The 13709-nt window shown below is 37.5% G+C and overlaps 1 protein-coding gene across 2 annotated transcripts in view; it reads right to left on the minus strand.

Annotated features, from left to right (window-relative positions):
- RPAP2 (RNA polymerase II associated protein 2) overlaps window positions 1-13709 on the minus strand; it is a 33661-nt gene that overhangs the window by 19691 nt on the left and 261 nt on the right. For both annotated transcript variants that reach the window (XM_054285623.1, XM_054285622.1), the window contains exons 2-10: window positions 12981-13026; window positions 12126-12240; window positions 11369-11467; window positions 10263-10328; window positions 8963-9051; window positions 7179-7214; window positions 5384-6320; window positions 4983-5077; window positions 3180-3260 (exon numbers count right to left, since the gene is read on the minus strand). In XM_054285623.1, coding sequence (XP_054141598.1) covers window positions 3180-3260; window positions 4983-5077; window positions 5384-6320; window positions 7179-7214; window positions 8963-9051; window positions 10263-10328; window positions 11369-11467; window positions 12126-12240; window positions 12981-13026 — 1564 coding nt within the window. The remainder of the gene's footprint in view (window positions 1-3179; window positions 3261-4982; window positions 5078-5383; window positions 6321-7178; window positions 7215-8962; window positions 9052-10262; window positions 10329-11368; window positions 11468-12125; window positions 12241-12980; window positions 13027-13709) is intronic.

Here is a 13709-nt window from a genome sequence, read left to right on the forward strand (position 1 = left end):
CAGATTCCCAGGTAGGGGCATATATAGCTGCAGGTCAAGGATCTGTCCATTCTGTAAATCTGCAAACTGACTTCATGGCATTAGGATGCAAAGCTGTGACTTTAGGGGATCTCAGCTACCTGTATTTTTTCCAAAACTTGCAGGAAGATGAGTGACTTTAACTAACCCAGGGCAGCACAGGCAAATACTGAAGCACATATTGTTTTTCTTTAGGTTTCAACTAGACCAATTTAACCATAAAAGGCAGCTTTTCTACCTCCTGGAAAACAGCAACATATTTACATACTGTAATATCATTTAGTTTGATGACAACCAGCAAAAATAAGTTACTATTCAACCTTAGGCTTCTTTTGAGAAAAGTCTAATTACTTGAGAAAACATCATGAACATCCTGATACTCCCCTACTTCCACGCAGAACTTCATCTGTGGCCAAGTAGCACTGATTAACTTGAAACTCAGAACTTAAAATTCCACTTAACAAGTGTAATAGGTAAAATAGGTATAAATAAGTGTATATACCAGAGAACATATATTCAGGATACATACTTAAAAGCTAAAAGACTGTCTTGGACACATGATAAAATCGAGTTGTAACAAGAAGTCTTGAACATATCTCACATTTGATTCATTGGTAGAGTTCAATGTCAATGATAAGCTCCATAATGGAAATTAAAATACTTGCAACCATAAAATACAGATGGAATCCTGTTTTTAAAATGAAGTATTATGCCTTAAAAAAACCCAACCATACATTCAAAATCATTTATCCTCAATTTATATATAAGAAGCTAATTTTCTCTGGATCTTTTAACAAAGTGCCCTTACACACTCTGGAGAATTATTTGACATCTCAGTTTTCGTAACAAAAGCTTACAGGCACTGAGGGACTTTGTTTGGGAAGAGCTCTAACCATTCTAAAATGTCTCTTGAGATCTCTCTAGTGTGTTTCTTAGCAGTGGTGATTGAATAAATGCTGCCCAAAGGAGGCTGAACTGCAAGTGTTCCTTTAAAAACCAATGGAGCTGAAAATCGTTGTTGCTTAGTTCACCACATGCTCTTTTACCCTTCTTCAGCTAAGCTCTACTGCAGCCATGTGTTTTACCTACTACCCTTTTTGCCAGGCTCTTCAGCCTGAAATATCTTCAGTACAAAAAGCAGGAAAGAGCACCAGCATTTATCAGTGCTCCTCCACTGTCATTAAGCATTTGAACCACATTAACAAAGTAACATTTGAATTTCTATACCTTGGAAATACAAATACCATTTAAAATTCATCCCACATCTCCCTGCCAAAGCACTCAATCCAAAACTTAAGAGACTACTAATATTAAATAAACCTACATACCAAATTGGAGATTCAAGTCTATGCCTTCATCTTAATATCCATGAGCTAGCTCTTGTGTTCCACAATCAGTAATGCAAGACAGAAAAAGGGCTCAAAGGTTTTTATTTATTCTTCCCTATTTCCTGTATTTTTGTATTGTTTTGCTATCAGCGACAACAAAACTGCATTTATTTTGAGATATATTATATGAAGGCTTTTAAAATTCTTGCATAGAGCCCACAAATGTCTTTAACCACCCCACACCCAGATTCCTGAATTTCTGAGCAGCTGATCTGGAATCTTCACCGTAAGAGAACCCCAAGAAGTTGCTACCATCACCTTCAACTTACTTCCTAACAAAAATGACACAAAAAATAAACTCACAGTGTTATCTAAGAGATCAAAACAGATTAGAGGAGACCTTTAAATTATGATGAACTACTGTTGCACGAACCAGGAATTGGGTTAAAGACCAAATAAATTTGATTTGGTTCTATTCTGTAAACCCACAAGTGTGTGTGCATATACATACATGTACATATAGGTGTTTTAGAAGTCTGTTTTGGTTTCAAGTCTCATTCGCTATAAACCACTGAAAACTTTATATTCATGCCCCATTGTCTCTGAATAGCAAAAGTAATTTGAGAACCTCCAGGCCTTCTCAGATAATCAATCATTAGAAAGTTTGAAAGACACCAAATGTAGTTTCTGTGCTTTTATCAATCCACAAGCTAAAGTGACTATTAAGCATTTAAACTGCAAAGCAATAAAACTGTTTTAAGACACAAAGATCTTACTCAAACAATAGCTATCTATACATAATATGCAAAAACATTTTCACTGGTTTCAGTGGTGTTAAAAGAAAAGGCAAGTCAGAACTTTAAAGACTGCAATCACAGAAACAAATTCAAACAGTATCAATGTCTTTATTTAAAAGAGATCATGCACAGATGAAATGCAGTTACCAGAAAGGAAGAGGGAATCTTCCACAGTAAGAAATCTTGCAGAGAGACATCTGTGTTTTAGTGGCATCCTTCCAGATGCGGGATAAGTCGTAAGATATTGGGTAGAGCTGGGTTTCTACTCACCAAAGCCCAGACTCCTTGTGGCAAATGCTACATGAATGAGTTTTGGAAAATATACATGTAAACCTCATACAGGCTGAGGATGTGCGAGGGACGTCTCAAGAATGACAATGAACACACAGCTAGCAACTGCTATTGCTCTTTTTCTGACAATACTTGAGGGTGAAGGACACAATCTAGGTCCAGGCTATGAGAGTTGTCTCCCAAAGAAAACCTAAGAATGTTCAGAGAAGTTACCATTCTGTTTTCCCTCCTTCTTTATCTCACTGTTTCCAAATACTGTCTTTAGTCCTACTGACTGACCTGTGGTGATGAAAACTGCCCACTAGATCTTCTTCCCTTTGAAATCAGGAACAAGACAGATCCAACTGACTCTAGAAGTTACTGGTAAAAATTATTAATCAGATTTAAGCCATTTAGCCCAGCTGCAGGAAGCTAGAGCAAAAGAAAGGGACAGATCTCAGAAACTCACGCTTAATAGGAGGTGACGAGGTAGCAGAACCTTTAAAAGACTCACCAGCATCCTCCAGAGACCACTGGCCTAGTTTTTAAAAATCTACAAACACTCCTGGTGACCTAGCCACTGTCAGGAGCAGGGAAAGGCTGACTTGTTAGTCCACAGGGAATGTGACATTACCTACATGAACACGCAGCAAGAGAAGGGGAGATCTGCAATAGGGCCCTCCTCTCTGTGCCAAATCACAAATCATTCAACTGCATGCTTAATTCATCCATTTATAAAAATCTCTAAGTAAAGACCAATACTCACCGGAAAGTTTTGACAAGATTTTTTAGCTCTGTGTAAACATCACCTGAAGCAATCTGAAGAGGGCCCAAAACTGCAGATAATCTAGAAGGCAAAAGACACCAGTCAATACACATTTTCCTCTCTTTCTCATTTCTTCTGAAGTAGGATTTCCACCAAAGCTTATCAAGGTTAGTAAAAAGGAAAAGAGACTGACTTCTGTGCAGCAGATCAGGCCTATAGTTTTCATTTCAGCTCTCTCTGTGCACTGGTTGGGCCAACACCTTCACAACCGCTTGTTTTTAAAAATAAGCTCTAGTTCTGAATGTGGAGATTTAAATATAATTCTACATACATATACCTACTAGTTTCACCTTTCAGTTCTGAAAAAGTATTTTTACAATTATGAGGATTAGAACTACAGGCCTTATACATTTTTTGAAGGTTTATATTTACTTGGCTCAAAAATAACAATACAAAAGGAAGCTGCATATCTAAATGGGGTATTCACACATAATATACCTGCTAACCTCAGACTCACACAGATGCAACAGAAATGTCAGTCCACTGTGAGCTTGGCAGATGAAATCTAGATGATAGTTACCAGAAAATTTCAAAAGAAAGAAATAGACAGGTTTCCTCCTTACTTATCTGTGCATAAAAAGGATAGACCACACAAACTGCACATACTCTTTAACTAGTTGTCAGGATTCCCAAATGATGAAAATAACATCCTTTGTTTTTCACATTTAGGATTAAACTTTTGCCTCTATTTACTTGTTAAATAGTTAAAATTCTCTTGTATTTGAATATCCAGTGATTTGCACTTATATGCACATAACACTTACTGCATCAGCATTCTGGAAGACTGCATATTTTACAAAAACTGAACACAGAGTTCTTATGATGCTGGGCATATTCATTGCTTTATCACAATGGAAATTATCTCTTGATTGTAACAGAACAACTGCATCAGCTCAGAAAATTTAAAAAAATTGACATTTACAGACAAGACACTTGGGGGATGGTTTGATTCCATGGTTGTGGCCTATCCACACATGGTGCAGGTAGAGAAAAACAGAAAGGATTTTCCTTTTATTTTGGCAGGGATGGGAGGCTTGGTTGTGAGGTTTTAAGTTAAAAAAAAAGGCTTCTGCAAAGCCTAGTTTGGCTAGGTAACACAAACTACAATGACAGAAAAGTAAATACCACTACCAAAGTCAACAGAATCATGACCTTCAAACTCATTTATCTGCACTGCCTTGACAATGAGAATATTTTCAAGGTTCTCCCACCTTTGACAGATTCATAATTCTAACAGCTACATCAGAAATGCCTTAATCTCTTTTGTGACTCCAAAGCCCTTTGATGCATATGAAGAAGGTCTGATGTTTGCAAAGTTTTAAGATCCAATTGTGAGGGCCTTTAGTGGTTGTAGCTAGGGGCATACTGATACCAGCCATCCAAACACACATTACAAAATCTCTCTTTGTATGACATATCTTAAACAATTACAAGGATTTGTTTACAAGTAACAGTATGCTTAACGTACAAGACAAATATTTGAACTCCTCTCAATCAATTTCAAGTTTTTCAGTCTAAATGTAAGCAGTTGGTAGCTACAGACTGTGCAAACTGGCACTTAAAACTGGACTACAGCTGACTATTGCAGAAATAAGTAAGTCCTTTAGGGCAATAATGGGCTTAAGTTATGACTAAGGCCATCTAGAAAGAGCCAGACCCATCCTTGGATGTGTTTGTTACTTAAAACAATAATGAACAAGCACCAACTTCAGACTGACATTCACCAAAGTAAAGGGTACTTACGCTTTTCTCAGTTTTTCAAGGACAATCCGCTTCCTAATCTGCATTTGTGCATTTGAATCAACAAGTGGGAAGGTGAGATCTTCCTGTTGATCATCCTGTATCAGACAAGAAATTTCAACAGCTATAACCTAGTGTTTAACTGAAGTCAGTACATCAAAAAAGTCACAGATAATCAATAAATATTTAAACATTAAATAACTTATCTCTGAAAAAAAAACAACCAAACTCCTTTTTAATGGGCAGACACTTGCATAATCTGATGCAACATAAGTATGCAGCTAATGGAATTTTCTCTTTATGAGAGATACTTATCCACTTATGACAGCAGAAACAAAATACTAATTCTTTGAAGGCCTATTCAGGCTTCATACAGCCTCCACACTGTTACAGCAGATACTTACTCTGTCTTTGCTGGGCTGTTCCCCTTCCTGTGCTTGTGTCGCTGCCTCCTCAGCCAAGACGTACCTTCCTTTATAGAACTCTTTTACCCGCAGTTCTAGGAGCTCTGTTTCTTCTTTTAGCTTTTCATAACTAGGCACAGGCTTAACTATTCCACTTGAGCCTGTGAAAGGTAAAGAGTAGTTCAAACTGTTTTCAGACTCCCCTACAGCAACAGTGCTGAGATCATCAGGTGTATCTAAGTCATCCTCATCAAGTTCTTCAGTCTCCTGGCTGACACATGCTATGCCCTCTGATGAGCACAAAGAAGTATAGTTTGGGCCATAGAGAAATTTTAAAGTTTCCTCAGTTCTCCATTCCATAAGTGTTTGCCTAAGAACTTCTAGTAAACTGCCTTTGGAATTAACTGGATGCCTCAGTTCAGGGTTTTTATGTTCTGTTGACTTAGCTAATGTTCTTTTAAGATGTTCTGCTCCTCTTTTGCTCACACCTAGAAAAACTATCTGTGATCCATACGTATTTTCAAAGATTTCTGAAGCACTTGATTTCCCAGGAGCAGTATTGTCTGAAGGTGGTGCAGTTACTTCATTATGAACAGAGCAAGCATGTCTTTCTTCCTGAGTGTCTAATTTACAATGAGAGAGTTGTTCAGTGGCTTCTGCCACATCTGCATATTCAGTTTTAGGGCTGGCATGGACTTTCTGAGCAGGCTTCTTTTTGAGAATGCTTTTTCTGTGCAATTGCTGTGCAAAATTGGCTGAACTTGACTGACTTCCTGGTAGGACAGAGGAAATAAATTCTTGTTCATTATCAGTACTGCTGTCACTGGCTATGTCATGAGAATGAGATTCACATGGCTCTGAAGATATCCTAGGATTTTCAATGTCAGATGCTTTAATTACTTCATCACGTAGTTTCACCTCTTCTCCAGACTGTCCACTACAAAAGAAAACACAAATCATCACTGAAATAAGAAATGGCTATTATCTGCAATAGCTTCTATTCTCATGTAAGAATGATAAACAAAGCATTTCCCCCCTTATAGCAGAAGTGTAACTTTTTGCTTTAAGAATCATGTGCTCTTCTAAAAGTCTTCTTCTAAGAGTTGTACTATTCTACAATCAAAATGACAAGCATAGAGACTATTTAGAGAAGTGAGTTGTCAGCTGATTATTGCTAGTTAGAAAAGAACAGTATAAACAAAATATTATTAAAGACAGCACAATGTCAGACTTAGCATCGTGAACAGTGCAATTTTACAATGAAGACAGGCACGTTGGCATATGTAGGAATATAGTACCCATAAATCAGGGGGACAGCTGAGCTGTTTCAGCATATGTAAGTTTGCCACCTAATGGCAACGTGTTGCTAAAGAAAACAAACAGAAAGTGCTCAATGCACAGCAAGGTACAGCGAGATGACAGAGTAGTGTGATTTCATTTTGGCTCATATAGACCTTTTAGATTAAGAAGTACAGAAGCTTTCATCACATATAATTGGCACAATTTTCTTTATAAAGAATAGATGGCATAAAATATTCAAAGTACAAACAGTGTATTTGTTTCAGATTTCAACAGGCTCAATTAAGACACACAATCCAAGAGCAGCTGTACACTAAATCATACAGATCAAATATGCTGGGTTAGAATCACAAAGGAAAAAAAAAAGCTTTGCATAGGTTCTAGTAAGGTCTTTTTTATAACACAACAAATCAAAGATTCCCTTTGCATCTGCTATGATGCTAAATTTCTAGCTATAAGTGCATCTAACAAGAAAAACAAAAATTGCTCAGTGTACCTCCATCCCTCCTTCAGCAGCTCTATGTCGGGTGGTCTGGAAAAAGAAAACAGAATGAACATTTTCCTGCTAAATCCGTTCCCTTGAAATACACATGAATACAAAACCAGTTGAGTTCGGAAGAGACATCTGAGGATCTTCTAGTCCAACATCCTCTGTTCAAAGCAGATCACCCTTTGATCTCTTCTTCAAACAAGAGAACATGCCAAGATCCTCATAGATCATAAGGTTCCTACAGTAAGGACAATTCTGGGCTATTTATAGTAAAATGTTCCAATTAATGTAAAAATATGAATACTCATGAAATTTTTACTTATTTTAAATTTTACTTTGTTAAAAATTAGGCTATCAAGTTATATATTTTTTAAAGAAAATGGTTTTCAAAGGTTTCCAGAAACTAAAAATATGAATAAACAAAATCTTATGAGTTTCTTTCCAAAGCCCTACTTGCAATTAATCTACTTCAGTTATGAGGCAGCCTATCAGTCCTATTCCTCTTATCCAATACCAAATGTTAAAAATCTAATGTATCCTGTGACTGAAATAAACCTCTTAAACAGACACTAAATGCAAGTCAGTGTACTAACACCTTTCGGTATATAAAAGACCCTGCAGGAAAGTTGCACCACTCATATCAATAAACTGAATTTGGAAACTAAAGGTGATAACATAGAGTGATTTAAATTTTTAGCTCCATATAATTCTTCTTTGGAGTTTTAAGTGGAGGTTGTAGTCTTTTCTGTCAAAGGAATTTCAACTATTCTACTGTGTCAGTGTGGGCACATGTGTGTGGTTGTGCAAAGAGATGTAGCTAGCCAAGAACTATCTGGGAGTTTGTTGGTTTGGTTTTTTGAAAAGATCACCTCCCCACCACCAACCCAGCATAAATAATTAACTATGTCAGGCATAAAAGAACTATACATTTTTGATGTGAAGACTAAAGGGAGATTTTAGAAACACTTTTCTTGACAACAGCAAAACATTATCTAAAAAGCACTGGTAAACTTTAACATTTAATGGAGAGTCTAGTTTTACCTACTAGAACACCTCAGATCTGACCATAAATTGACCATAAATTTCATATAACAGATATAACTCCAGCTGGTTTCTTTGTTGAAACCCAGGGACTATGAGAAGTAGCATCTTGGAGAATGAAAGCTGAGTAAATTTACTGAACAGTCTCTATGCCAGTCTTTGTTGTTCAACAGTGACACCCACTGGCTCCACTGAATATTTGCAAGCCCGTGTTTCCTAAGCTGGGAACATGGACTGCATACACTGTTCCAAAATGTGTATTGCAGGAAGAACAAGACATGGGCAATCAGAAATTTAGACTGGATAAAAAACCTCTTCATGTTACAGACTGCTTTCAGATGCAAGCATTCACTGTCTAAGCTTAAGATCAATGCCAAGTGCTGTGCTAAAATTAGAAAATCTCTTGTAACAGAGTAAGATTATTCCAACCTGTTTGTAAAAATTCAATCCCAGTCAGTCCACTTTAAAGTTAATAGGAGTTAACTATTATTTCTGACTAGTCAGCCCTCTAAACTAACATGGCCACGTCTGCTAAGTAGATGAGAGTAGTACTGAACCATGCCAATTTCTGTAATCCATACAGCTACAACACTTCTAAAACAAACACCATGCTAAGCTAACACGTTAACATCAGCTACCTCTGCTTCAGACAAATCATTTTGATGTGCTGCAGCTCTTAATTTCCACTGCAGATGCATAGAGAAATAATATTCTCAAAAGGTGCAATGAATGTATAAGATTATACTTACTTTTCCTCTTCTCTCATCCACACTGGACTTTTGGAAATTTGAGCTTCAAAATATTTAGATGCTCTATAGCAAAAGTTGCTGCAAAAGCACTGGCAATGAGAGAAAGCAAGAAAATACCACTAAGGCCAACTTTAATACATAGAAAGGTACAACAGTAATTTCTTTTAATGCCTGTAAAATTAAGTACCAATACTTGTTTCTTTTCCAGCCTATGGCCAGGCTTTCAGTTCATCTGAGAAACCCAACCTATCAAATAGGTCTAACCCATTCCACACAAGCCACATTTAGCTGCTTCTTTCTTCCCCATTTTTCTGCTTTCTGCACTTTTATTACACACTGAGAAGCAAACCAGTGTTGGATTCTATATAACAATAATTTTAAAAAGCCCCAACAAACCAAACTTTGCAAAGAGGAACCCATAACCCAATATGCTGTTCATACAGTTTGAAAGACATATACAATAAAATTCAGATGTCTAATAATGAAAATTTTTCTTAGCAACAGAACCTGCTATTTTGCAATAATTAGAACACCTAAAAATTTGCAGCATCTTTGAAAACCAGATTTGCAAGCTTGCATCACAAGGGAAGAACACAAATCATCCCACTTCTTGTTCGAGTCTTGCCTGATTGCTTATGAAAGCAATTCCTAAAATTTTGTGTTTCCCAGAGTTTTAATCAGAGGAAAGGAATGCATACTAGTGACACTGAAGAAATGTGTTCTGTAACTAGAAACATTTATGTTACAGTTTAGTGTCTATGTGCCTGTAGGCGATTGTGTATGTTGTGAAATGGCAAAGATGATTTTATTGCAACTACCTGTGAATAGGCTTCCAGAAAGAAACATTTTGTGGAGAACTAGGTTTTATGTTGAAAAGTCCTCAAAAAAGAAACCTAAATGTTCCCCAAAATATGTAAGATGTAACTTATACTACATTACTGTAAACTTCAGCGTTGAAAAGGATGTGCACTTTGATCCTACTAAAGCTCACTGACTATGCTGGAGCAAAATAAAGAACACTTCACAAATGCCTTTAACAGATCAGCTGAGCCACATTCAAACACCTATCCAAGTAAAACTTTCCATCTTATGTTTAAACTTAGAAAATCATGTATTTTGTCTCAAAGATATCATCTAGGAAGTGAAATGCACAAAAAATTTCAACAGTTTGTGAAAATTATTTTCATAAGAACCAAACCTATTTGCCTCTGAATCAAGCCACCATATGAATGCTGTTACAAAATGCATTTCTGATGTTGCCACCATTAAACACATCCTAGAAATACACTTCTTACCATACCTTTCTTTCAGTGATATCATAAACTCTGTTCGTTTTTGTTGAGATTCTGTACTTCTGCTTTGGCACCTAAAATAAATAGTTTCATCAGCAACAGTGTCAGTTCCATCATGAGTACAGAGAAATCTTCATTCTTAATTCACATATTTGGGTATGTGCAATATATTCTGTTTAACAGAACTGCATAATACAACCACCTTTTCTCTCAATTCTTCTGATGTTGCACCTTCTTAGATGTAAGAATGGCAGTTTATCTTTAATCACATACATCTCATTAATCAGCTCCATAGCTATAAGAAAACCAGTGCTGAACATAAAACAATGGAGCTGCCATGGCAAAGCTTTCCTCATGTGAAAGTGCTGAGCATTTACAGACAGGTCCTTCCTTAATCCAGATCTATTTATATGCACGTGGGACTAAACTGTCAGACCCCCACAAGCACCCAGACAAACCCAGAGGAACTTATGCAAACTGTAACAGTTTTGAAATGAACATCTAAGCAAACAGATGAAGTCCAAAACAGTAAATTGTTTTGTACGTGAGCAGAATGTTTTCAGATAAGCACATGTAGCACTGGCATCACATCACAGGTTATCTAACTGACCTCTGAGTTCTGCTTAAGCTCTCACACATCACACCTAAAGAGGGGTGACTTTCATATTGCCACAGTTTACATACATTTTCATAGCAGATATATATGCATTCACATAATAACATCCCTGCACTGTATTGTTTTTTCACTTCAATCTTTCTCATAGACATCTGTTGCTACACTGACAGAAGAACAAGATTTCAAAGTTTTTCCATTCACAAAGACAGGCCAGGAAGGCACAACTTGTTCATCTCTACCCCTGTCAGAACAGATCCACACATTGTGATTCTGATCATACAGTAACTGATTCTGTGATTCAAGAACTGCCCTCTACTGATCAAATTTCACCTTTCACTTCAGAAGGATTATACTGAAATGGAATTATATAATGCCTGGCTTCTTACTTGACAGTAATCTGTGCTTAATATTCTAAGTTTAAAATTAAAAAGAAACTGCAAGAGAATAAAAATTGTGAAAAGATTCCTGTGATAACAGCATTAAGGAAAAGCAACTTACATTTTCCAGCTTATTGTGACATAGAGGATAACCACACAGTTTGATGATAGACCTCTCATCAACAACATCTTTATAGTGAGATGGAGTAATACATTTTCCCTAAAATGACGAGAAAATAGTTCAACAATATATACTGGAAAACTTGCCAGTTTTGTACTCAAAACATCTCTTAAGCATATAAATATCTAAAATTTTATAACAGTCATCCATTAAGTTTAATAAACAACATTGAGAACCTACACAGTAGAAAAGGTAAAAGGGCAAAGAGAGAAGGAAAACAGACCTGAGCATTTCTTTTTTACATATACAAAAAACCTTCCGAGTTTTGCCTCTAGTGTGGCACTTATTTCTGTAATTTTCCTCTGTTTACATGTTTGGTACACCTATTAATCAGCCTATTTTCAACCTTAACAAGAATAATCATCATACCATTTCAGCAAAACTCTGCTGCCAGATAACTGTGGTGCTTTATAGAAACTTTGTGTACATTTACAGATGTGAACCTAACTTTTTACAGCTCATCTGTCAGTCCAGAACCACAGAGGTATAAACAAAGGCTGTGAGAAAAGAGTGAGGATTGATTAATGTACACAGTCCTGCACTGCAGGACCCTTAAAAATATGGAAACTGTTACCAGAGCTGGTAAAAGATGGAATCAATGGTTTGGCTATTTCAAACTGCAGCAAATTGTTCCAAAAACTTTTTTTAAAAGTATCACACAAAGATACAAAACAGTATAAAAACTTGCAACACCTACACAATTTAGAAGGAACTCTTCAGTAATGTCCTCTTCCAGGAGCTGCTCAACAATAGACAATGCTTTTTTCTCACATTCAATCTTGTGTCTCAGTGCAGCTTCCAGAGCTGCTTTCCTGTAACAGAACAGACACAGAATGATACAGATGGCAGACTTCCAAAAAGAATTTTCTAATAATATTTTTATATTTTTTTCTGAAATACAGCTTATATTTTTCTGTATCACACCATGTTGGCCAGACAAGTAACAAGTAACTGGACTAGTAATTCTGTTACAACTACAAAGGGTTATATATTTTATATTGGTTTGCTTTATTTGCTGGTCAAGAAAAGTATTGACTTTTACTATATTGCAATACATTCCCAAATTTTCTTGCAAGAGGGAAATCCAGAACTGGCTGGACAAAGAACCTGGGACAATTTATGGAGTGTTGTCAGGAAAACAGGAACTGGGTAAGACATGAAGAATGGGAAGAAAAAAAGAACTAGGACATGACTGTGAGGTTACAAAGCAAAGGTAGGAATAAAATTAACAAATGTCTCCTCCTGAGTGTTTTTTGATGTAAATAATTATAAATGGCAGGTATGTAAAGAAGTTAAGACAACAAAAAGCAAGCAATACAATTTTGGACATCAGATTACAAACTTTTAGTATATGACACAATGCTCAGATATGCATGCTGTTAGAAGCTACACAGCATCACTCCAAACATGTCCTACATGATGTTGATGCTGGTGATTTACTGAAGTTCATTGTGGTACTCTGAGAAAGCAAAGCCTCTGCAGCACACAGACTGTAATTCCAAAGTGAGATAAAACAACACAAATATCACATACTGTTCCTCAGAAATTATACCTTTGAGCAGCATCTTCATTTTTCTGAGCAGCTGAATGCTTATTTCCTAGAAATCAAATATACAAATTAGTGTACTTTCTTAACAGTGGAAGATGTTGGAACGTGAAAAATATAAAAACCTCTAAACTGTAAGCACAACCAAGATAATTTCTTAGTTATTATTATTGCTTTTGATGGGTGTGATTTCAGTAAGCTGGTATGCAACAACCATTTAGATACACTTTTTAAAGTGCGAAAAGAGACAGGCCCAACTTGTATCATACTCTCATTCACCACGTTCTGTATACAAAAAAAGGAAAAAAATGCTGGAAAAAATTTTGTGCCCGCCACACCCCCCGTGTCTCTTTACCCCGCTGGTAAAGCCCAGTTTTACCCCGGCCGTCCCCAGAGCTGCCATCGCAGGGCTTTGCTCCGGGCCAGCTCCACCCCCGGCACCTGACACGGAGCCGCTATTGCCCTCTCGGAGCCGCCCAGGACGGCCCCTGACCCAGCTCCCGACCCGGCTGTCCCGGGCAGCTGCTCCCCCACGACAAGGGCAACAGCAGGGGAGACACCGCGATGTTACCCTGGGAAGGAGGCAGCGCTCCGGGCAGGGCTCAGCGCTGTGACCGCTCAGCTGCACGGCCGCCGTCACAACCCGTCCCTGCCGTTCCGAGCGGGCCGGGGCGGGCCGGCCCCTCACGGCCTGAGGGGACCAAGGGTCCCGGCCTCGCCTCGTCCGGCCCGCCC

Source organism: Melozone crissalis, unplaced genomic scaffold, assembly GCF_028551555.1.
Source record: "Melozone crissalis strain CALT ecotype California unplaced genomic scaffold, PUWL_Pcris_2 ptg000045l_1, whole genome shotgun sequence".
NCBI classification, from domain to species: domain Eukaryota; kingdom Metazoa; phylum Chordata; class Aves; order Passeriformes; family Passerellidae; genus Melozone; species Melozone crissalis.